This window comes from Ciconia boyciana, chromosome 1, assembly GCF_034638445.1.
Source record: "Ciconia boyciana chromosome 1, ASM3463844v1, whole genome shotgun sequence".
Taxonomy (NCBI): domain Eukaryota; kingdom Metazoa; phylum Chordata; class Aves; order Ciconiiformes; family Ciconiidae; genus Ciconia; species Ciconia boyciana.
Window position 1 is genome coordinate 187,364,412 of NC_132934.1, and position 24,072 is coordinate 187,388,483.

At 43.8% G+C, this 24,072-nt stretch overlaps 1 protein-coding gene across 5 annotated transcripts in view; it reads right to left on the minus strand.

Annotated features, from left to right (window-relative positions):
* Positions 1-732: 732 nt before the first annotated feature.
* The window catches only part of TSC22D1 (TSC22 domain family member 1), a 97,292-nt gene continuing 73,952 nt past the window's right edge, over positions 733-24,072 (minus strand). For 3 of the 5 annotated variants that reach the window (XM_072850175.1, XM_072850174.1, XM_072850178.1), the window contains 2 exons: positions 3,368-3,419; positions 733-2,156 (listed from right to left, as the gene is read on the minus strand). In XM_072850175.1, the coding sequence (XP_072706276.1) occupies positions 1,899-2,156; positions 3,368-3,419 (310 nt within the window). In that variant the 3' untranslated portion in view covers positions 733-1,898. Of the gene's footprint in view, positions 2,157-3,367; positions 3,420-3,854; positions 4,186-24,072 lie in introns of those variants that run through there. The other 2 variants (XM_072850176.1, XM_072850177.1) reach the window with 2 other exon arrangements.

Sequence of the window (24,072 nt, forward strand, 5' to 3'; positions counted from 1 at the left end):
GAGGAAAAAAGTATTTTGGCAAACTGAAGGGAAACAGTTTTATCTTCGCACAGGACTGGAAATTCTCCTCACTTTCACAAGGCAGAATTAGTACAAGTTTACATGATTTCAACTCACAAAAAAAAATTATGAACTAATCAAGGTAAAGAGCTGTGGAGGTGAAAGCGAGAAATTCTTGGACATAGGGATTTCAGCCTGCTCTCATCACTAGAAGTTTGAGAGAAGGCGGTGCTACGGCTGACCTGCTGGGGAAGCTGTAATGCCCGCTGCCTTTGCCACCCCAAATTAAGGGCGTTGGAGCTGCTGCCAGCATGGGATGACCCGTGCCCCGGCAAGGGTGCAGTTTGCTGCTAGGGAACAACTGTTGCACAAGACTTACACGTTTACGGCTGATCATACAGCACAACTCTGTGCTCCTGCTTATCTACTACTTGATGTATAGAAGGCTCCCAACAGTCCTGACTGTATAGGACTGGAGCAAAACAAGAGCTTGGCTCTTAGTCAGGCCCCCTACTCCTCCCGCCTTCATTTGACAGCACACACACTGCATTTTTAAGAAACTGTGGAAAGCAGGAGCTGCATTTTTAGCAAAAACTTTGAGTGAGCTCTGAAGCCGACAACACAGGATCTTGTACCCAGACCTATGCTTCCTGACCTCACTCCTTGTGTAAAACTGCATTGCAACATGTTGAAAGTTATTGCATTAACATTAGTACAATATACAAACAGTGATTTATCAACATTGTATGCTTTATTGAAAGTTGACAAGTGCAACAGTTAAATACATTGACGTGTTACAACTGTTTAGAGAACATGCACAAAAACATATGCATACTACTATACAGATCTATGCAAAAAATCCATACTGGGAAATCCAATTTTTTTTTTTTTTTTTAATTCTTTGCTAGCAGGGCTTGGTAGTTTTTGGAGTGGTTTTTCCTGTCTTGAACCAAACTACAATGAACAAAGATTTACTTCAGGATAATCAGCAGCCAGGGAACTTCAGAAGTTACACAAACAGCATAAATCTGCCAAATTCTGAACAGTTGCGTAGGTGCATTCTTATTTATGTAGCATAAAAAAAACAACAAAAAACCACTTTCCAAACTTCTTCAGATCAGCCAATGAAACAACTAAACTTCAATCTGTACAACCTAAGTAGTTACAGTTTTCTATTTTACAAAGTAATTACACTAAATACACAAATATACAGTAGGCAAATAACCTTCATTGTAATTATCCTATGATCCAGCTGTACGTCACCTACCTGCTTTCTATATATAATACAGCTTTATGCACCTGTCCACTGCTTCAGAAAACGGTGCAAATATTTGCACTTAAGGTTTCAGGTGACAGTTAAGTGTTAAACACTGAATTTACCTTTCTCCCTCATCCTCTTAAGATCCTATGCACCAGTCCTTACTTTGGAACCCCAAGTGCACTACGGGGGATTGAGCCATCACTTTTTACTCCAGTCTATTTCTTCACATTTCCAAGCTCGAAAAGCACTTGTATCAATTATGTCACTGGATGAGTGGAAGATTTAAAAACAAATCAAAAAAATTCAGGCATGCAGCTTCGTTTCTCAGCCATTTGCAGAAGCTGCTCAAGTCCCCAGTGTACTTGTGCTAATTCTCTGGAAAAAGTTTATTTTATTTGATCAACCTAAGAACAAAGACTCCTTCAAGCCAAAGGGGAAAGGGAGGGAAGAGAGAGAGAGATGAGTGCGTAATACGGGGGGGAGACGCCCCTCCTGATGTGTGCAGGGCGTGGAGTCCTCAGTCTGGGTTGCAATGTGCATTGAAATGGATGAAGGGTGGCCATGGTGGATTCCCACTAGTCCTTCTTGCTCTGGGCAGTCCAGAGGCCAGCGATCACGATGGCAATGACATCTTGAACTATGCTGAAGGCCCTGACCCCTGTGATGCCGGCTGAGCAGGCTGCTGTGTTGTCCCTTGTGACTGGGAAGAGGAAGGCGGGGAACCAGTCTGCAGCTGTGCTTGGAACTGGGCAAGCTGCTCCGGGCTGGCAAGTGTTTTTAGCAGAGTGTTTTCTTGCTCCAGCTGGGAGTTCTTCTCTATCAGCTCTTTGATTTGCTCTTTGAGGACCTCCACTTCCTCCCTTACCGCATACATCAAGTGACTCTTTACCAGATCCTGAAATGCAGAACAGAGCATGTGCGTTAGGAAAGCAGCCCAGCGCCAAGCCCGGGCCCCCACCCAGCTCAGCTGGAGATGCAGCAGATCCACCTGCACAGAGCGCCAGTGTGAACCCAGCTCCGCTCGGGCACAGAAGAGCATCCCAGCCAGGGCGGCGAGCCCCCCCCGCTCAGGCCCGCGGGGCCAGCGGAGGCAGTCGGGGCGGGCAAAGCTCTGCCTCGCAGCGGCCAAGCCGTGCCAGGGCTCGGCCACCCCAGTCGGGGACGGGGACGCGGTCGGGGGGCTGTCACAACCCGCCGCCTCCGTCCCCGCCGCACATGTGCGGCCCCGCGGCGGGCAGCGCGCCCCGCCCCCGGCCCCGCCCCGCCGCCAGGCCCCGCCCCCCGCGCACCGGCTGCAGCCAGTTCTCGGCGCAGGTTGCCGCATTTCCCTCCCTCCCGCCGGCCGTGCGCGGCCGCGGGTGACGTCAGAGCGCGCCCCGGCCAATGAGCGGCCGAGTTATTTATAGCCGGGAGTTAAAGGCTCGGAGTTTGCCTAGCAACAGTCGGCAGAGCTCCCGTGAGAACGGCTCCAGGCACCGCTCCAGTAACAAAGGGCGGCCGGGCCCCAGGCGCAGCGCGGCGCGACCGCGCCGGGGGCAGGGCGGGGGCCGGGCCGGCGGCCCCCGAGGGTGAGCCGCCGGCCCCGGGCACCGCGACGCCCGTGCCGGCCGCCGGGAGGGTGAAGGGCAGAGCGGCGGAGGATGCCCCTGCTGCAGCCCGCGGGGGATGCGCCCGTTTGGCAGGGGTGGCCCGGAGCGGGATGCGCTAGGAGGAGTTCGAAAAATAAAGTGAAAAGCGCCCCAGAACACCCCCCTTGGGGGGGTGAAGCCCCTCACAGATGCCGCTTTCTGCCCCAGCAGGGCCCCTCCCCCGCCGCATGGAGCCGGGATCAATCGTTTGGGGAGGCAGGAGCCAAAAGCGATGCCGTCATTCCCTCCCCGGCATCGACAGAGAAACGTGCGCATTCCTCCCCGCAGGAAGCCTTCCATCAATAAAACCACCACCACCAAAAAAAAGCCCCCAAAACCAAACCCGTGCCCGCCCCCCCCCCCCCCGGCCCCACTATAAAAACGCGTCCGCGCACGGGTTAACCATCGCCCGACGCATCCCGATATTGTTTACCGCTTCTAAACATGACCGAGGTTTTATGCCCCGATCGGTACGTACCATCGCTTGCTCGATTTTGTTGTCGATAGCTACCACGCTTGCACCAGAGGAGCTGCAAGAGAGAAAGAAAGAGGGGGGGGGAAAAAAAATACAACATTAGCAGCAGCTGAATTATTTAAGAGACAAGAGACGCGGGCATTGGTAGCCAGTTGGCTGAGAAAGTCATCCTCACGCTGCCCTGCCGCCGCCGCCTCACCGGGATGCTCCAATGCAGCAAAGCAACCTGTGAAGCCGCCCCGAACCCCCCGCCTGCAGCCGGATCAAGTGTCCCCACATTCTCCCCCCAGCAGACCACAAAGATGGAGCTTAATTGCAGGCTGCAGCAGCAGCGCTCCGCGCCGGGGACGGCAGCCCCTCCGGGGAGGCGAGGCGAGGCGGGCGCCCGGTGCCGCCGCTGCGGCTCCCCCGGACAAAGGAGCCGGCCCGGCGTCCACCTGCCCCGCTACCGCCGCGCCGGCAGAGCCCCTCGGACACAACACTTATTTACCTACTGTCGAGCCTCAGGGATGAGTTGTCGGTGCCCAGCAAGGACGATAAGAAAGAAATTGAGAAGTGTCTTAGTTGATAAACTCCTAGATCCATTGCCACTGGTCTACAACATTGGGCATTCATGCAATCGCGGCCAGAAACGCTTCCCGGAGAAATCAGGTCTCCCTCTCTCCGGACCTGTGCGCGTGTGCGAGCGCCGGGCGGCAGGGCAGCTCCGCCGGGCGGCGGGGCGGCGGCGGCGGCGGGGCCGGGCGGCGGGACCCTGCGGGGCGCGGGGCTGCGCTCGGCCAGCTCCGAGGTCAGCGCTCCGCCGCGCCGCACAAAACCTGGACATCCCGGCCCCCCCATAATTTATGCGGCGGCGCCGCCGCCCATTGGCTGCGCTCCGCCACGGCCCCGCCCCCCGCTCCGCCGCATCTCATTAGGAGCGCTCCCCCCGCCGCGCAGCCCCCCGGGCCGGCAGCGCCCTGCCCGCCCCGCAGCGCCCACGCGGGACGGCCCTGCGCGTGGGGGGGGGACGGACGCACGGAGACGACGAACGACGGGACTCTGCCCCCCTCCCCCGCGAGACCCTGACACGCGGGGTGCCGGAGCGCGCCTCACCGCGCCGATGTGCGCCCGCAAGAGCGGAGGGGGAATTAAACATCTCCTCGCAATAATTACAGGAGCTCGGGAGCGGCGGGGAAGCCCAGCGCGGCCCGGCGGGCTGCCAGCCGCCGCCGGCGGGAGCGCGGGCCGCGCCGCCCAGGGGCCGCCCGTTGCCGCGCCGACACCGCCACCTATCGGCACGCGGCGGCGGCGCCCGCGCCGGGCCCGGCCCCGCCGCAGCCGGGGCAGCCCCGCGGGGCAGTCACCAGCGCCGGCTCCCGCGGCTGCCCGGCTCCCCGGGCGAGGCCCACCTGCCCGCACCGCCGCCTCGGCCCCGAGACTGGCGCGCTGCCCCCGGCGCGGCAAAGTTTAGCTCAGGAGAGCGCAAGCCGTACCCGACAGCTCTGCCGCTGCGCCTGTGAAAGGCAGCAAAGGCAAGATACACATCCTGATGCACACTGCAGATAACACTGTTTCGGATTCCCGCGGATCTGCTAAAGCAGCAACGATCCCTCTTTATCCCTTACACAGGCCCTACTAGCCCGCAAAACCATTTATGAAAAAAAAATATTCAGCCATCGGATCATCCACAAAAAGCACATGCAGCACAAACCCGCAGATTTCTAGCGAGCCAGCTGATACTCTTCTACAGTAACAGGGAAAATGCCTAAACACTCATTGTTAGGTTGTACCGTACAGCATCTCTGGTCTTAAAAGTTGCAGCACATGCATTAATAATTTAGGAAAAATTATCCTCCCACCTAACCGTGGTGTGTTTCCCAACAAATGTTACGCTCCCATGTGTCAAGGAGCACAGCCACTACAGTCACAGCCAATCCAAGTGATCCTCTGTACCAGCAAGAGTTTAGGAGCAGACCTAAGGCTGAATTAGACTACCGCAAAACACTGCCCCAAGAAACAGCCGACCTCTAAACCCACTATTTTCTAGACCTGCATTTTCATCAGGCATTATGTGACTTAAAGGCATAAAAATAAAGTCAAAAACCTCTTCAATTCTCTATAGCAAACTTCTCCAAGAACTAGAAGTCACATATGTGTCACAGGTGTCGCTCCCAGAGAAGCAGGAAAGCCAGGAGGCACGAAATAATCATCTTAAAGCTAAATTTAGCATTTGCGTATCTGCATCATCCTTCTTAGTTTATTTATGTTGTCCTAGTCTACTATTCTTTCATTCAATAATGCCGGCAGAGTAGTACAAACTAATCCTATTCACGAGAGAGGTCACATTTAAGACTAAGAGTTCCTCAGAGCTGCTTTCCTGGTACCACATACGATGCACATCCCGCAAGGGCACAGCTCATCTCGCCCTTCGGGTATCTGAGGAAGTTGCACAGGATAGCACCTAACAGGCTGAAAATTAAAGGAAGTTTTTAAAAAAAAAAAACACACACACACAAAAGCAAACAAACCTTGCCTGTATTGACTTGCAAATTTAATAGCAAGTAAATTAGAAGCAACACAGTAAAACGTATGCATCAGGCTCCAGCTTCCCACCTCTGTCAGACAAAACACCAGTAACCATATATCATACGTACACTTCAACTAACCACGTTCTTTGCAGAGGTTACGTACTACACAGGACAGTACTCATCCTATTCAGTGATCAAGCGAGCCATTAGATAAACAGCTTCAAAAGCTTATCATCTGCACCGGAATCTGTATCGACTTCTGCCCTAGACTTGATCTAAATTAATGTTTTATGAAGGGTTGGGCTTGGAAATCAGTAATGTCTCAAGTGACGACTCATCATCGCAGTTACTCAGGACATTTAGAGTTAACGAAATTACAGCTGGACACAAGCTCGGGGCAATCTCGGTCCCCTGAAGCTCTTAATCAGAAAAGGGCAGATTAGGTGTAAAAAGCAAGAATCTCTGTTAAGTAGGTCCTTATAAAATAACTCGCTTAAGATAGCAAACTCACATGCCTGAACAGACATACCCTTGAAACGCCTGCTTTGCTGCTGCAGGACAGACAGCAAACATTTGTACGTATTTTCACTTGTACATGTAAAAATAAAGTCATGGATGCATTCCAGGATGATTGTTGGTGCTGCCATAATGGTAATTATTAAATGCCATCATTCCACTTATGACAAAAAAATGATACAATTCTTAGACTAAATTAACAATAAACAACATTGCCCTCTTCTAATCTGTATTAATATATCTTCATGAAGAAGTGATACAGATATGATCCTAAATCCAATTCCTACCGAACTCATTAACCATCTTCCATTAACTTCAGTGGGCTTTTAGCAAATTCCTTCATTTATTTTTAGATGCCTACAAGCTGAGTTGTGATTCAACAGAAAGCTGTCAGCTGCGTAAGTAGGACTGCATATTAATGTGCATGCTCTGCTTTGCCCACCCTATAAAAAAGGCAAGCCATAAGTCTCCCTTTATGGCTGAGAAAGCTCTGAGCTCGCAGATCATCTAGGAAGTAAAAACAGGCCATGTACTACTTTCAGCCCCAAAATTGGGGGGCGGGGGGGAGAGCACCACTAATCTCCAATGTTCTCGCCTCAACACCCTGCCGTCTGCCTGACAAGGACAGAGACTGAACACCATATTTAAAGGTTGAGGTTTTGCTGCTGCTTTTTTTCAATATATATTATTTATGAAATAGAACGATCTATAGCAGATCTAAGGCAAATAATCCTCCGAACTCCCTTTCCCCTTGCTTGCTCATCGATTTGTTTCCCTTCCTGCCTCCTCCACCAACATGCACTTCACTCAGATTATGTTGTTTTGACTCACTCACCCTCCCTTACAGCACTAAAGGGAGTCAAGATGACTAAGGTGCTACTCAAAACCTTCTAACCATCTCTTTAACACCTCATTAGCAGATACTACACGATATTAGACATTAACTCCTCCTGCAAAAGCTTACATTCCTGGGAGCAGAGGTGAGAAAGACTGCAGAATTCCTCATCTGTGCAAGGCCACTCTGGGTCTGCACCGGGCTGGACCGATTCACATCCCTGTTAGATAGACGACGAGGGACATTTTTTGAGAGTCCCCTCACACGGAGGATCACACACTTCTGCTTGTCTACAGAGCACCCCAGGTGTTCACAAACTGCATAAAGTAACAGAAAAAGACTCGAGATTGGTTACTGAGAAACGAGCAGGGCAGAATACAATATAGTGCTACAGAAGTACCTCATCGGCATCTTTGATCCTCAAATAAATTAACTGCTTAAATTGAAACATATATGGTAGTCAAAGACTTCTTACCACACTTCACCTTTTGTAGTGTTTCAGTTCTTAAACTGTTTCTCCCACTAAATTTCCTCTTGTCTGAATTTAATCATGCTAAGCACTTGAAAAAAGTGCTTTTCATTTTAAGCACATAATGAGGTAAGCTGCAGCACAGAATCATTTTGTCTCTATGCAAGTCTGGTTTGGCATATTTCTGTGTGTGTTAAAAAATTCTTTCACCTAAAAAATTTATCTTTCAAGTACCTTGTCAATGTATGCTCCCTTCAGAAGCCAACATTAAAAGCCCTAGACAAGCACCTCTTGAACTTAAAATAAATTTCATCTTTTGACTATGTTGCAAAGAGACCACACCAGAAACCGTATTAGAAAACAGCAATTTCTGTCACAGCACACTTTCATCTTGTGCTATAGTGAGACTCAGATCCTGTGGATTTGAACTACAGTTTTCAACTACAAAATAAAAGTACTGAAGAGGTTAAAAAATGGTAATTACTCAAAAAAGACTACAGTACTTAGATTCTACATGACATCTGACTTTACGTTTCACTTGGCATTTAAAAAAGGTCAGTAAATGGCAAAGTACTATTCTACCTTAAAATTCATAAATTCAAAACTATTTGTGTATTGACAGCAACCCCCCCAGTATCAAACTTACACAAAACTGCTCCAAGCTAATAACCTAAAGAGGAAACTCTGGCTGCAGTTGACATCAAGGAATAAAGGATTTATTTCAATAGGCCATGATTTTTTTCATCTCAGTAAAGATACAAGATAGGCTAGAGAAGCTGCTCAGTGAATTTTTTCCCCCCCACAGTAAGTCATAATTATTTTTTTAACAGACTAAGGACAAAAAAATCACATTCGGATAGTCTAAATAAATATCACAGAATCTCAGCCAACTTCCTTTTCCAGCCCCAGACTTGTAGCTAGGATCTTGATTTAAAGAAACCAAGCCATTGAGAACTTACTGCTCAGCTCCAACGGCTAACATGTATTTTATTTCTGCAGATTTCAATTTACACACCCCTGCTAAATTGAAGAACCTCTTGCTACGAAATATTACTCTATCAGTTTTCCTAAATGTGTGCTTTCCCTCCTCCATAGTAAAGTTATTTGCATCTATAATTTGGTTTGCAGGGCATGGGTTTTTAGTTCCATGAAAACCAGATAAAAGGGAAAGCTATGCAAGATGCTAGTGAAATGAAGTACTATATTTGTAAATCTTCTTTCTTTTTCCCCAGATGTGCAAGCATAACTAAATAAATATTCAGCAGAAAGAATACATACACCCTACTGGGGTTCTGGAAATAACCTGACAGTATCTCTAATCACAATGCATACACAGAAGTATCATGCTGTGCACTATGCACACGAGACAGAAGGCTGCGTTTAAAAGCAAGAAGATAACCATGTAAGATCAAAAGACAAACAAGGAGTGGTTCTCACTGGCTCCTTTGAGGATATCCTCTTCCTTTTACAGGCAACTAATTGCTAAGTCAACCCCAGTTGGTTTTAATGAGAATTATAATGATTCTACCAATTTTAATGCTGACAAAATAAGACAAAGACTGTATCAACTACCTGGATATAGACAAACACAGAGATAATCGACTCTTTACTGGTCAGAGAACTCTTCAAGGAAATAAGAGCCATCTTATAGCAATTTTGATGCTTGGAGAAGGACATGTTGTATCCCCTTCCCTGAGATCTTCCATAGATGACTATCTAGCAACGCAGTTGGGATGAAGGACCCTGTTCTGTGCACATCCATTGAGTTTCAAAGTCTCCTCACAGAGTCAAGTGAGGTCAATCATAACTCAAAACCTGAAGTTGCATCCAGATGCTACACCACCTAAATTTAAAGAGTTACACATTTGCAGTAACATCTAGTTTGGGAATCACAGGCTTCCCTGATTTCATATCCAAGCTTAAAATGAGTACGTGTAAAATATTTAACTTTGTTAAAAGTGAAAGCCCTCCTCAGTATACCATAACTGCCCTTGACCAAGGACTGCAAGTGGGAAAAGATCCATCAACTATGTTAGCATCCTGAAAGTTTTAAGTGAGACATCTGAGCTGGGAATTGATTTTCTTTCCTCCAGAAAGCAGCACAATGTCACTCCGCATGCTATCACTGTCCTCAGGATGGAAGGGGAGAAAAACCCTTCAGTGCCATAAAGCAGCATATACAGAAAAGTGATAAAATGTTGCAATCTAAAGTTTCACTACCTGAAGCATGGAGTCGAAATTAATTTTTCCTTTCTGTTAAATTTGGTTTAAATAATTTTAGATTTAACTCATAAAAAAGAGTGTCCAACTCCCTGGTCTTATGCGTAGCTTTCATGTGCAATGTTTTTCCTCAAAGCCAAGGAGAACACCTCAGAGTAAAAAAACCACTTATACTAGCATTTAATCCCACTTGTTCTAACTGTACAACAACATATTTTTCAACCATGTACTCCAAAATTAAATGAAGAGTGGAGGAAAGAGAGTCACTGGAGCATTTCAAGTTACACCTAACATAACAAAAGAAACATAGCAAGTATAGGAAGTGGTTTGGCACACTGACACAACGAGCATTTGGAAAGCTGAAGTTCTCTATATTAAACAGCATCTCTGACCCAGGGGGCCAACAGCCCAGGAGGGACTCCGGGACAGTCGCTGACACCCACCCACCCCACCTTACCTTGATAGCACACAGTGGGATTTGTAACACAGCCAATTTAACCTGTAACTGAGAAGAGTCATCTTTTATTATTTTTTAAAGACTTAATATCTTCCATTTCCTTAAGGCTGCACCAAGTCACATAAAGTGCGAGCACTATGTCTCACTAACTGGTGCTAATTGGGGGGGGGGGGGGGGGGACGGAGGACCTTCAGTCCCTCCATTTCCCCTGTCCTCAGCTCCCTGTAAAGCCTACGCCCATTGTGCTTTTTTGAGGGTTTGTTTTGGTTTGGTTTTTTTTTAACCACTTAATCTCTTCCTTCCTCTTTTCCCACCTCCTCCCCTTTTTTTAATTGTTTCCTGTGAAACTATATTGAAAATCTTGGATCAGCTAATAATTTAGTCACGCTTATTAAGAAATTATTTATATGGCATCACAGCTGGCCCACACTTCTCACTGAATATCCTTTTCCCTTTGATGGCCACTTTTCAATTCAACACTTGAAATGAAGCCTGTATTTCCCATAGAAGTGTATCACACTACAAGCCAACTCAAAGTTCCTAGGAACAAAGCCAAAACCCCTGCAATTAACCAGCATTGTCCTATGGTCTTCAGGAACTTTGGAATGAACTTCAGAACTCCAGCTTCTACAGAAATTATTAAAAATAGTCAATGATGATCAAAGGAGAAAAGTACAGAAACAAAATAAGGTAAGACTCCAGTGCGGGAATGAAGCACCCGGGACATGGAATCCAATCTGCCGTGAATGCGGGTGAAGGTCCACCACTGCTCAGCTTTTGACATGGCAGATCTCATTACCACACTGTTGTGCAGAACCCATTTAAGGCCTTTCTGTTAAACAATAATAAACCCCCAACACTGCAACTTGGTTACACATGTAGTAGAATAAAAGACAATATGGTGAGAGTTCAATGCCACTTTTCTTCCTCAGCAAATCACTAAGATGACAGACCTCTATCCAGTTATCCATTTACACTCCTACAATTTCAGTCTCTTTGCAATCACTGGTAAATGGCTTCAAAGGTATTAGCAGTATCAATGAACAAGTAGCTGACTGGCTTTCAGATTAACACCCCCAGCTCCAATGCATGTTTACTATACAAATTTGTAGTATCGTATTTCCTAATTTCTGAGTGGTCAAAACACTCTACTTCAGTTGTGCCTGAACCCACAGTTTATCACCTTTTGGTGATTTCCTAAAAAAATTGGAGAAAATTCAAGACCTGCTGTTCTGTCCAAGCAGAAGTGCACTTTAGAGGCTGAAATCACTCTCATGTATTTAAAGGTATTTTTATACCTGAATGGAGACTTTCATTTATAGAAATCAAACTCCATGTACCTCCACCAATTCAGGAAGCATGGGGGGAATTTCCAGAAACATGCAAGAACGTGACCTGATTTACCAGATTTATTGCACAAAAGTCTCGCTTCCCTTCATCAGCCACCATGTTGGGCATTTGCTGGATGATTTCCTGCCCAGCCTGTGCTCCCCCCCCCCCCCCCCCGTGTAGAAATAAGGATGAGAGGAATCTGATGTACACCCATGCTTTTAACTCAGTACGGCATTGAGAAACAGGTACAGCTAAACGCTGGAGCGGGAAGTACTCTTGGGCTTCTTAATCCAGACATAGCTTCAGTGACTTAAGAGACATAAATCCCGCTGACTCACAACTGTAGAAATCCCAACAGAGTATCTCCATGTAAAAAACGTTTAAGCTTTCCTCGCTGAAGAAACTGTAAAGCAATACTGGTTTGCATTCTATTTCAAGATACCTGGGAAAGTACATAAAACTATGAAATGAGGTGTGCTTAAAAATTACTTTAAAAGTTACCTAAAGACAGATAAATAGATATTTTAATCTGACCTAACTGTGCCTTATGGCTTTAGAGATGTATTACCCACTTTAGCACAACACTACTTTCCTGTAATCCAGCCACACTGCAAACCAAAGAGAACTGTCAGAACAGATGTGCCAGCTCAGCATATTTTGAACATGTCCCTGGAGCACCTTCTGGGCCAGAGACTGCAAACGGCTGGCATAGGACCATGTCATCTACAGAAGACCCATATATCCTGAAGTCCTGGTTCTCCTTCAGGTGGGATTCAGCCTTCCTCAGTACCTACTGCTCCTCTAAGAGGAGACTCGGGCAGTAGAAAGCCCTCCTTTTCCACAGGACTGCATCTTCTAGCTTGTAAATAGCAAGTACCTTGAGACCGTCGGGTCTGTGGTGGCCACGCTGGGCAGACACCACTGACATTTAGCCACCCTTGAGCCTGACATTCTGCAAACAGAAGATATACTCTTAATCTTTTAATACACGACTTGCGAAGGAAAGATTACAGCATATTATTTCATACCTATTCAATAACCAGGTAACCATCTTTATACAGAGTTGGCTACATTTATGAGTGGCATCCTGTTTATGAAGCAGCCCAGTCCATTCTCTCATACTGCTGATGCCTGTTTTCTAGTGGATATCCACCTAAAATATGTTTCATTAGCTGTTCCAAGAGTCTTTCGTACTAAACAAGGTCTGAGCTCATGTATATACTGTGTCAGGCACCTAACACTTCTTGAAAACAATTACCTCATGCTCCAGACACCACTGCCATTAAGACAACACCTTGAACCTTTGTGGCTTAAAAAACCCTCAAAACAAAACAAACCCCCCACAAAAACAAAACCCAACCAACTCCAGTATCGGAAGTCTGAGATGAGACTTAGTAACCCACTTAGTAACGCATGGGAGTCCAAAACAGCTCCCAGGTACGTTTCCTCATTCTCACACGGGGTGTTAGCCCAGATGCCCAGTGGCCACTCTTCTACAGCATCAACGTGGTGAACTGCCATGCTACTGTCAAGTTACAGGAAGGAGAGAAAGCCTCTGCTGCGAGACAGGATTTAAAGCCCCTCTTCCAGCTTCACTGGTGGAGCCAGGGAACCACTGCTGCAGTGTCCCACCAAGCCCAGAGGACAAGTCACCTCTTCCAAAAACCACCCGAGGCAGCCTCCCATCCAGGGAGGCATTGCCTGCTCCCACACAAGGTACTGAATGGGGGAATTCCTCTCTGACTCTTCCTGGCAACTACTAACTGCTAAAGGCCCTGGGCAGGCAGACAGTAACATCAATCAGCAGTTCAAGTACAAGCAATCATGACAGCTATAAACAAAAACATTTGTAAGTGAATGTTTGAGTCACAGGGTAGCACTGGTGCAACTGAGACAGGCTCCTGCCTTGAATTAGTTTGCCCAAACCTGTTTTTCAGCCCCATTTCTGAAGAACTCAGCATTTTAAAACAAGCTGTTAATTACCTGAAACAGGTAGAAAAGAACCATTGAGCCGATTCAGAGATTGGGGCTGGGGGAATTTACTTACACTGACAGACTGAAAGATGTCAAGGTACTTGAAAGGATCCTTTAAATCCCTGGAAGGACCGAGACCCAATTTAACTAGAGTGAACAACTACCTTTAAATAGAGAAAATACTAGGCTTAAGGGGCTGCCAGATTTTTGTTTTAATTTTCCATATTAGAGTGCATCTATTTAATATTTGCCTAATGATGAATTAAAGCATGCCTTTTAAAACCAGTAAGGACTAGCTCATAAATACAGTGGGTTTTCTATCCTTTGATATCATCAGATAGAGACTGGATGCCCTTCACTAAGGTATGCTTTAAATAACCTGAAGCTACTGAAGTTCAGATAAGGATAACCTAACTATAACAGCACAAGACATACAGAAGTTTTTGTCCTTGCCTTCAGTACCACTCTTGTATTTTGACCAACTACAGCCCACCTTAATTATGCCACAGGTTGGCAGGTGCACCTCGTACCCCCTTCTTCCAGCTGATGCCATAACTAGAGGCTGAAGCATCTTCTGACTTGCATGTCATGTCCCCTGGACCCCCCCGGCCTACATCATCTGCATTTCCAACGAAGTTTCAAAAAGAAATATGGAAGATGCCACAACACCGTTTTTCCAATATGAACATGGAGAGGTGTTGAAATACACTGATCTTAAGTGGACACAGAGCCACCTGTCTGCAGTCTGCACTACAAGAGAAGCAGGAGCTCCTGCACGCCCGTATAATTGCCATTTCCAGCTGCCTAGTGCTAGACAGCTCCCCAGCAGCACACAGACATTAGGGATCACTTCTCCAAAGCACTTTGGCAGAGCTCCAGTGCCTAAACTCTAGATCTTGGACTTAATTCTGTCAGCCAAACTCAAAAAAGTATAAAGTATTTAAGTTTATTAAGAGTAAAAGCCCTTCTCAGTATGCTGTAAACTGCCCTTGACAAAAGGACTGCAAGTGGGAAAAGATCCACCGACTGTCAGTACCCTGAAAGTTTTAAATGAGATGCCTGATCTGGGAATTGTTCCTCTTTCCTCCAGAAAGCTGCCCACAACTGCACTCTCTCTCAAAAGAGATTCTGTGTCTAACCCAGAGAAAGCCAAATGCTTCTTTGGATTTGGCCCACTCATTCAGTAGGGTCAGTTTGGGAAAGAAAATATAATCATATGCAACATTAGCCAAGAACAGCTGCAAGAGAGGCTAAAGTTTCTCCTTCATCTGCAATTTATGGTTACGTGACAGTCAGCCAGCCTTAATTCACAGAAAAACAACTAGAGCAAAACCAGCATCTCTGCAAGAGAAACTAGAGGAAACAAAAGCAAATGCAAAGTAAACAGGAAGTAGCTTCCTGAGTAAGAATACAGGAGAAATCACCCCAGTTTTCTGTGTAGTGTTAACAGATGCAGATTTTTGTTTATGACTAGAGGTGCTACATCATGCTGCTATGTGTATGAGTAAAAATCAGATATAGCAAAACCTCTTAATAATGCAGAAAGGTTAAAGAAAATCACACATCTATTCCATCACACTTTTTTCATTATACATTTTGTGGAATAGACTGGTTCGCGGTAGGAAACAATCTTCTCAATACTACCTTTCTTGGTCAGTAATATATGATGACACAGGTCATTGCTGTATACACACACTGCTCAAGCATAACATACCTGTTGTCATTATATTTCAATTGTTATTATAAAAGATTTCCATTACACTGGTTCCTTAGGCATTCAGATGAATTGATTTAGTATAATTTTTAACATTAATTTGAAAGTTCAAGCATGTTTTCAGAAACTGTCGACTGCTGAAGAAATTAAAAACGAGTTCTTAAAAAAGTTTTCCAATGTATATTCTTTAAAGAGGCACCATTCACAGAGGAAAGCTATTCTCCACAGGCAATACCACAAACATAACATGACAAGAATATCATGAAATGTATTAACTGGTATTTGTCAAAATTTACATGATAAGAGCAAGTGTTTTGGATTTTAAGGGTGTGGCATAACAAAAGCACCAGTTCAGAGATCAGAAGTTATGAAGAACACATTCTGTGCTCCCTCCCACAGAAGGGTATTTGCTTTTTGTACACAGAACAACAACTCTGCAACATGAAGAGTGAGGGCATTTTTTTCCCCCACTGTCATATATTAACTCAGTAAAATAATTCTTCCCATTCACTGAGTTACTTGGTATTTCTTTTAAACACCAGAAAGGAACTAGGTCAAACACATACATTTCATATTTCACTGTTTATATGGAAAAGGAGGTTAAGAAATGTAACTTGCAGAAAACTAAGCTGTATTTCAATGCCTCTATAAACATTTAACAAGACTGATTAACTAAACTTTTCTTTAAAGATGTGACAAGACAGAAGATAGTATATATAATGTATGAAAAATATGTGAATGAATACGAACTTGTTTGATAAGTTTCAAATCATGTCAGAATTCTCATTTTTGTTTTAGCATTATGTCACTTAATATTTGGAATAACTGGAATAACATTTTTTTGAAAAGAGGAAAGTACTATAATGGCAAGTATTATATAATATGGCTTATTTCCAGTATTGCAGTAAAGATTTTTCAAGGCATGTAGATTTTCAGTGAATAAGTAAATGACTCTGCGTGACACAGTACGCTCAACCAGTATAATATTCCTAGCTTGCAATAGTTTGAAATAGTTTTAACAAGTGCCAAGCACTTTGGTTTAGGAGAAGCATTTTTAAGTACTTGCTCAAACAAAATAGTTTAAGAAACCATTAAAAAAAAAGAGGAAGACAAATAAATCAAGCATCTAAAAATTAAAAACTCCATAAATACCTCTTTAGATGCTGTTCCAGATCCAAGAATAACACTTTCATGGTTATTTGGTCAGAGCCTTGCTTCTGGAGAGGTGTCACTTTCATCGATGTATCTGTTTAGTACCTGCTGATTAGTTTCCCCCAGACAGAGGGTCAGAAGAAATACCTCTCGGTCCTTGGCAGCCGTAAGATTAGCATTAGCATTCCACTATTAACCACGGGTCCTGAACTCCGCAGCACTTTCAAGAATCACAAAGCCTCGCCCGTTAAAGATTATCCACTTGCTTCTATTCAAAGTTCGCTGAGTTTAATAGTGGTTGGCCATAATCAACAAAAACAAGAAGGGCAAACAGTGATGACACTACAGATCCCGAGATCACATGGTGTTCTGTTACATAAAGCATCAAAAGATATTAAAATCTTCACAATTAGGTTTTCAAGTCTTAAACAAATGCATCTTCTTTCAGCAGTGCCAAATTTGCCAACTCTCAAGCTGATTCAGCCTGCTCCCACTTTTTGTAAAGCACATGTTAATCACTACACATAGCTAACTCTGCTTAGAGAAAGGCAGCTGAGTTGTACTGTTTCTCAAATCAAAGTTCTAGCGCTTAATGGCAACTGTAATTAGACACAGAACCAACAGTACCCAGTTTGCCAAAAAATATTTTACACAGGCAAATCCTATCCCTGACTGCTATTATGCTAAGAACCTGTGACGAGAGTTAGACATGCATCTGTTTAGAGTCTTCTGCAGACCAGATCAAGATAACTCCTCATATATCAAGCCAAAATTCAATCAAATATTACATATTCTTCCTCATAGAAACACAGATCACCGTAAGGAATTTTTGGTACATTGTAGTACATCTATACCATGTAACTACCAGCCTACTTGCATGGGTACCATTATCTAACATTGCTTCCATGTAAATATATTCCTTCCTCTATCATGGTGAACACTTTTCAGTGCAAATAGAAGTTGACTGTGCACAGTATGTTGTAGAGAAGTGAACAAGATTCACTTTCTTGGTCTACACGCAAGCTGAAGAGCCAGAGATAACTCCTCGCCATGGAAATAGCTGGCTACTTGCAGCATGTGTGCAGGAACCCCCACCACACAAGAGAGCATGGGCATTGATGTTACACTCTTCCATCAGACCGAGACCACAAAAATGCAAAGACAAACCAGAAGTCAAACCTAGCAAGTGTTACTTGGGCTTGCTGCTGACTGCTAAAGCAATGTCAGATGTATTTCCTCAAGTAGATTTGCCTTGTAAGACTATATAGGAAAGAAACCAAATGGAAGGGCCAAACAAGTTGGCTCAGAGCATGGCCATCCACTATTCAGCTGCATTCCTGTTGCCAAGGCACTGAAGAGGTGACTGATAGCAAGAGAAGCAGGTATTACACGATAAAAAGAAAATAGTCTAGCTTGGGGGAGGGAGGGGTAAAACCAACCCTACTTATTAGAACCAACAAGTCTAACAACATACAAAGGAAGTATTTTGGTTAGGAGGTAGAAAGGAAGCAAACAAAAAGAAATAATGCAATATTTTTTTTTTTCCTGGGGGGTGAGGGGTGCAGCGGGATTAGTTCCCCATTCCCGGAACCAAGAGGGAATTCAGATAATTTAAACTGGGCATCAGAGCTACTAACTGTGAAACAGTGCAGAATATTTCTAAATGGTCTTCCCAGAGCCTGGTACACCTGGCTTGTAAGGACAGAGCATCATGTTCCTTTTAAAGCACACTAGGGAGACTGAAGCAGACAAGTTAGACTTTACAATAAATGTTTCTCTCATTACATCAAGTCCATCTCCCTCAGCACAGCATGGAAACAGGTAACAGTCATGGCTCATTTGAGTGTTCTCCTCTCACTTCCACCAAAAAGCCATGGAGGTGGGACCACTCAGATGGCAAAGCAGTTGTACTCCAGGATCTTGGTCCTAGGAGAAGAGGCAGATGGCTCTAATGGCCCTATGAGAGGGACGCTTGCTCTGAAAGCAGAGCTGCTCTTAAAAGCTTCAAGTGGAGACTAATATGGTACAACCACATATAAGAGGAGAGGGGGAATAATTTGTAGAAGGAAGTGGACCTCCAACAGACTTTCAAGGAACAATAAGCTAGGAACAAAGGGATCAACAATTATAGCAGTCATTGCAATAGATTGCAATTATAGCAATCTATTAAGATGAGAAACTTTGACCCAGTATTATTGAGTAACTTCAGTATTCAAAATGAAACATTACTTATAGCAAGGAGTCTTGCTTATTTTAAAGAGCTGAAGCACCAAGCTGACTAGAGAAATGCTCAAAACCAATTCCAGAAAACTGAACCAAGACAGAAATTATAATTTGAGTGGCATCCTTACATATCCTTTCATAGTCAGAGACTCAGTACAATAATAATCCCTAATGAATCCTATTGGTAACGTTATCTTATAGATCATATATCCTACAACCTCCCTTGGCCGTTCTATAAACCACACGGCAACCCATGGCAGTCAGGCTCAGCTGAGTCTGTATCCCACAGAACTGCACCAGCAGACCTGACGGCTTTGGATTTTAAGCTGCCCTTCTCCTAACCCTCTTTAACATCCTTCTTGCCATCTCTGTTGCCTGCATTCCCCTCTGTAAAGCTGCACAGTTGAAATCAGCTAGGAAGACAATCTTTCTCTCTAAGTGTTGTGCATACAGTACATGCACTGGTCACAGGTGTTTTCCAGGATGCCTAAAACAATGAACACACATTGAAGTATATTGGGGTGGGAGAAGGATGAAAGCAGTGATGTTAACCCTTCCTGTGGACAGTCTTTCCTTTCTCCTTTCCTATTTCAAGATACACTCTGAACAGGAGCTCCATCACGCTAGGGGCTGTGTCAAGACAGTTAAAAACAAGGTCCAGTAAGTTGTACATATCTGACCAATACATTGCTCTGCTCCAATGCTGCTCTGACTCAAATCTGGGTTTCTTTTACAGCCAGAAGGATCATTAAATGTTAGATTACATGGGGAAAAAAAAAATCAATTCCTTAAGAGACACAAATCTAAGCACTGGATGTAATTTATGAAAGATAAATAACTCCACTATCAACTCATGCCCACACACAAAAAAAAGATACTGTAAAAAGTTATCTTTCCAGCATCCTCCTCATGAGCTTACACTAAGATCCTTGTAATTTGCTCTGCTTATTAAAAGAAGTTGTGTCAGAGTCAGTTTGAAAGCAAAAGGCAAATATATATACGCATATATATATATATATGCGCGCACATGTATGATGCAGGACTACTGAATATATTCAGCTGCTTCATTCTGCAGAGAAGCAAGTACAGGGCTGGGCCCACAAAGACAAGCCATAGGTAGCTTCATCTCTGGTAACACTAATCACCTTTCCTCATGCTTTGGCCCCAATTCTGGTGAGGACTTTACAGTAAGGCAACACTCACAGGCTTCATTTGATGCTAATTCTCCAGTTAGGCCAAGTAAAATGGTTCCTATACCACTGATCTAAAAGCACTGAATTCCAATTCATCACCTTTTTATTTGGGGGTTTTGTGCCCCAGAGAAGTCTTATCAGTTCCATTTATCACCTTCATAAAAACCAGCAAAGGATTTGCTTTGTCAGTTACCAGACTGAAGCCAAATTAAAATGTTAAAACATAACTGCTTCAGAGGTAGGTATTCCAATAACTACATGATTTTTCTCGTAAGCATTCCCATAAATTTGACAATTCTGGTTACAGTGCATTCAAGTAATTAAAACTAATACTCAGGTATGTGTAGGTCAACAACTTACAGGTAATAGAAACCACAAAGAAATTTTAAGTCAACTGGATTAACTAAGTGATGGAACATTTCTACTGCTTTGAAAAATAGCCTCTAGCTGCAACTGAAAAATGCCTGAAGTACAAGGATCTTCTTTCTTCTCCTGTCACATTCAAGAATTCAGCACCAAGCTATGCTTTCCTTCCTTTGTCCTGAGCCATTCTGGCTGTTATATAAAGTGACAGATTGCACACAGATGAATTATCACTGTGGGTACACTAGGATGTCAGATACGGGTAAGATTTAGCATTTAATGAAACAAAAAACAACAAGATTTCATGCATGATGGCATCAGGGTACCTAGGTTCTCCATGCCTGCCCCCGCCAGCTCTTATGCCCAAAGGGGAGGAGGGAACGTATTTCAAGATAGTTAATTTGCGGTACTCCTTGACAGTTTTGCTTTAAAAAAAAAAATACATCAGCCCAAGTTTAGATTTAACTTGGTAAGTGAATGAATCTGGCATTCAGCCAACAGAATGTACTGTTTATGTCAGTCTGAATGAAGTGCAGCACTTGAGCACGAAATCCTGCGCATGTCACACATCACTGAGTTAGCTGCCATACCTTCACGGGGTAAACATTTAGCAGGTTCATTTTCCACATACTACAGAGGACTTCAGAGACATCTTTAATAATCAAGACTTCACCATAGCAAAAAGCAGAAAATAAAGTGCAAGCCAACCTTTAGACTACAGACATAAAAAGCCCTAAGGTAACAATGTAAATTTTGATGTGATGAAAAAAACTAAGAATAAATTTAAAATTCTGATGTGCATATGAGTGCTTGACAAAGCAGAAAATATACCAGACAAACATTCAAGCCCTTCTGGAAGCTTTACAGATACAAACACGTAATCCTTAAGATATTAAAGTGTTAAAAAATTACTAAAATAGTGATCTGAGATTGATATAAGCCCCTAAGACTCAGGATTTCCAAAGGTTGTTTTGTGATTACAGCACAGTCTCCAAGACTACTACTTTAGGGGTTCAAAAAGAACAAACATACATCTATATGAAGTTGCAGTGCTTATTGTCACAGGAGATGCCCCAGATACCATTTGCAACACAACTTATGGTTTTTTTAATGCTTTGTTCTCCCCCACCCTCCCATCTTAACTCAATCTTTATAGAGTACTTTTTGTGCCAAAGTGTTTTGCAAGGCTGCTAGTCAGTGACAGCAGCATGCAAAAAACAAATCTGACTTCAGAAAATATTCATTAGAACTCAGTGAAGCAAGGCATGCTGGATTATCAAAAGAAATAAAACTGACAATGAGAAAAGGTAAAAAGCACAAAAAGCTGTACAAAGACATCTGCACCATTATGAAAACCAAAGCACTGAAGTGAAAGACAAGTGTGTGGATGCCAAGTTTAGGAAGTACCTTATTCCCAAATGCTAGCAGCAGAAATCACTGCTGTACCTTTGCTATCCTCGTATTTTGAACAGATGTAATGAAGTGCCATTAGAGAAGATAGCTTTATTTCAGTACACCATTAAGCAACTCAAAAAAGTGTCTTTAGCTATTAACATCCTAACTGAGCATCTGAGGAATATTCTTATATACCCTTCATAGTCGTCGCCAAGTGATAGGAAGGTAAGGCTTTCAAGTTACACAAGGTAAGCACTACAATTACACAGAATTAGCCTGTTTGACACTTTTTATTTTCATCTTGGTACCACTACATATACTGCCAAAAAGCAAATCTTCCCTGTATGAAAGATCAAGAAATACATACAAGACCTTACTGGGTCTGAAACACTCATCTAGCCCAGGAGTCATGTCTAGGCATGGCCAGAGGCAGAGGCCTGGGGGAGAACCAACAGAGGCAGGCAGATAAATGCAACTTTCCTACAGTATCCTCCTACCTGTCAGCAACCAGCAGCTTGAGGAGTGCCTGCACAAGAAGAGATAACTTAGTGTTTAATAACTCAAGGGAATTTTCTTCCAAGAACTGGTCCAGTTGTTTTCTTTTAAAGAAATTACCACACCACAGTTCTAAGACTTTGTAAAACTCTGGCTGCTTAATTCTGAGTTAATTACCCAGAGAAGAAACAGTTTTCAAACTACCAAATATGAAGCATCAACCACCTTGGCTGCTAATATGAACTTGAATCTCTAGAGCAGACCTGATTTAAGAACACACGTTAGGAACACCTGAAAGCCACCACAAGCATGAAGGAGCAGCTATAGGGAATTAGTCTTATCCAAGAACCACAGTGAGCCATGTGCAAGTGGATGTTTTACATCCCACTAACTAGAAGTCACTGAACTTCTAGCATTTAATCATACAGAAGAATAAATGTCCTCAAAGCATATTCAAGCTGTGGAATTATGCTAGTATCAAGACAAAGAAACATGTTAAAAAAATTAAGTAAAATGTCTTGGGGGGGAAGCAGTAATTAAGAACATTGGTACTGAATATGTATTGCCAATTAGAATATTTACTGGTTACTGCTTTTTGTATTGTGGAGTTCAGTAAAATCAGGTTAAGCCTACAGAAGACAAGCCTAGTATCTCTTCTACTTCTACAGGTAAGGCATCTCTTTACCCTGGTTATACTATGTTATCCTAGTCTAAAGCAAGTGCTCCTTTCCTTCGCTGTAACACCTGTGAAATCCAAACCAGCAGAATCTCTGATTAACATGGACTGACACAGCACAATAACAGGAGCTCAGCATTTTTTGCTGCAAGGGATTGTCAATTTATTTTGCATATTACATCAGCTGAATACAAAATTAGTAATGATGGGTTTATGGACATTCAGCTAGACTGGAGGGGAAGGAACCCTCAGACACACACACACGTGTTTGGTTGTGTTCGGGTTTTTTTAACCTATGCATGCAAGAGAACTTGAGAGTACTATGAAGTTGCCAGTCATATAATCCATGAAATGGAGCCTCACTGTTACGGGTAAATTAATTTCAACAGACAAATGCAGCACGAAGCGGGACTCACTAGCCTTCCTAGTAAGAAGGGCAATCCAAAACCTTCACAGAACAATTCCAAAACAAATCTGCATCCTGCCCAAACCTCCAAACTGAGACTCATCACTAGGTGTGGGCTAACAGGTACCAGTTACAGCTATTCCTGGATACCAGAGACTCCTCAGTAATACAGGAATGTTATGAGACTACATTACAGCTGACATTCCTTGGGCATTTGGTGACATCCATATTAAATGAGTAAATTAAAGGTTTACAACAATGTAGTTCTAACCATTATCAACATAGGAAGAATTTTTAACTCCACAGCTCTCTACCACCAAACTTTTACTTCCTTTCAGATTCCAGAGAGCAGCCTGCACTCAAGCAGCAGGTCAGGCCCAAAAAGCTTTGGGCTCTGTGAGGCTAGCATCTTATTTTTAAGAAGTCAGCCTGTCTTGAAAAGGAGGCAAATAGTAGAATGATGCAGCATCACCTCTGAGACACTACACAAGCACAAATTCACATCCTTTTGGTATCATGAGCACAGCAGTTGTAACATGACTTTTGATGATCTAAAGCAAGCTGCAGAGACCAGAGATACCGGGTTTCTTTGCCATGCCCAACATTTTCCCACAGAGGGAGCAATGCTTTGCCATCCTGATTCTCTTCTTCATTTAGGCCAGACACTCTGCAAGGCAAGATCTAGCTGAAAAATTATCCTCTGATGTTTAAACCAGAATAAAGCCCTCCAGGAAGCCATTGCTACCAATAGCAAGGCCACTCCACCAGGCCTGAGCAT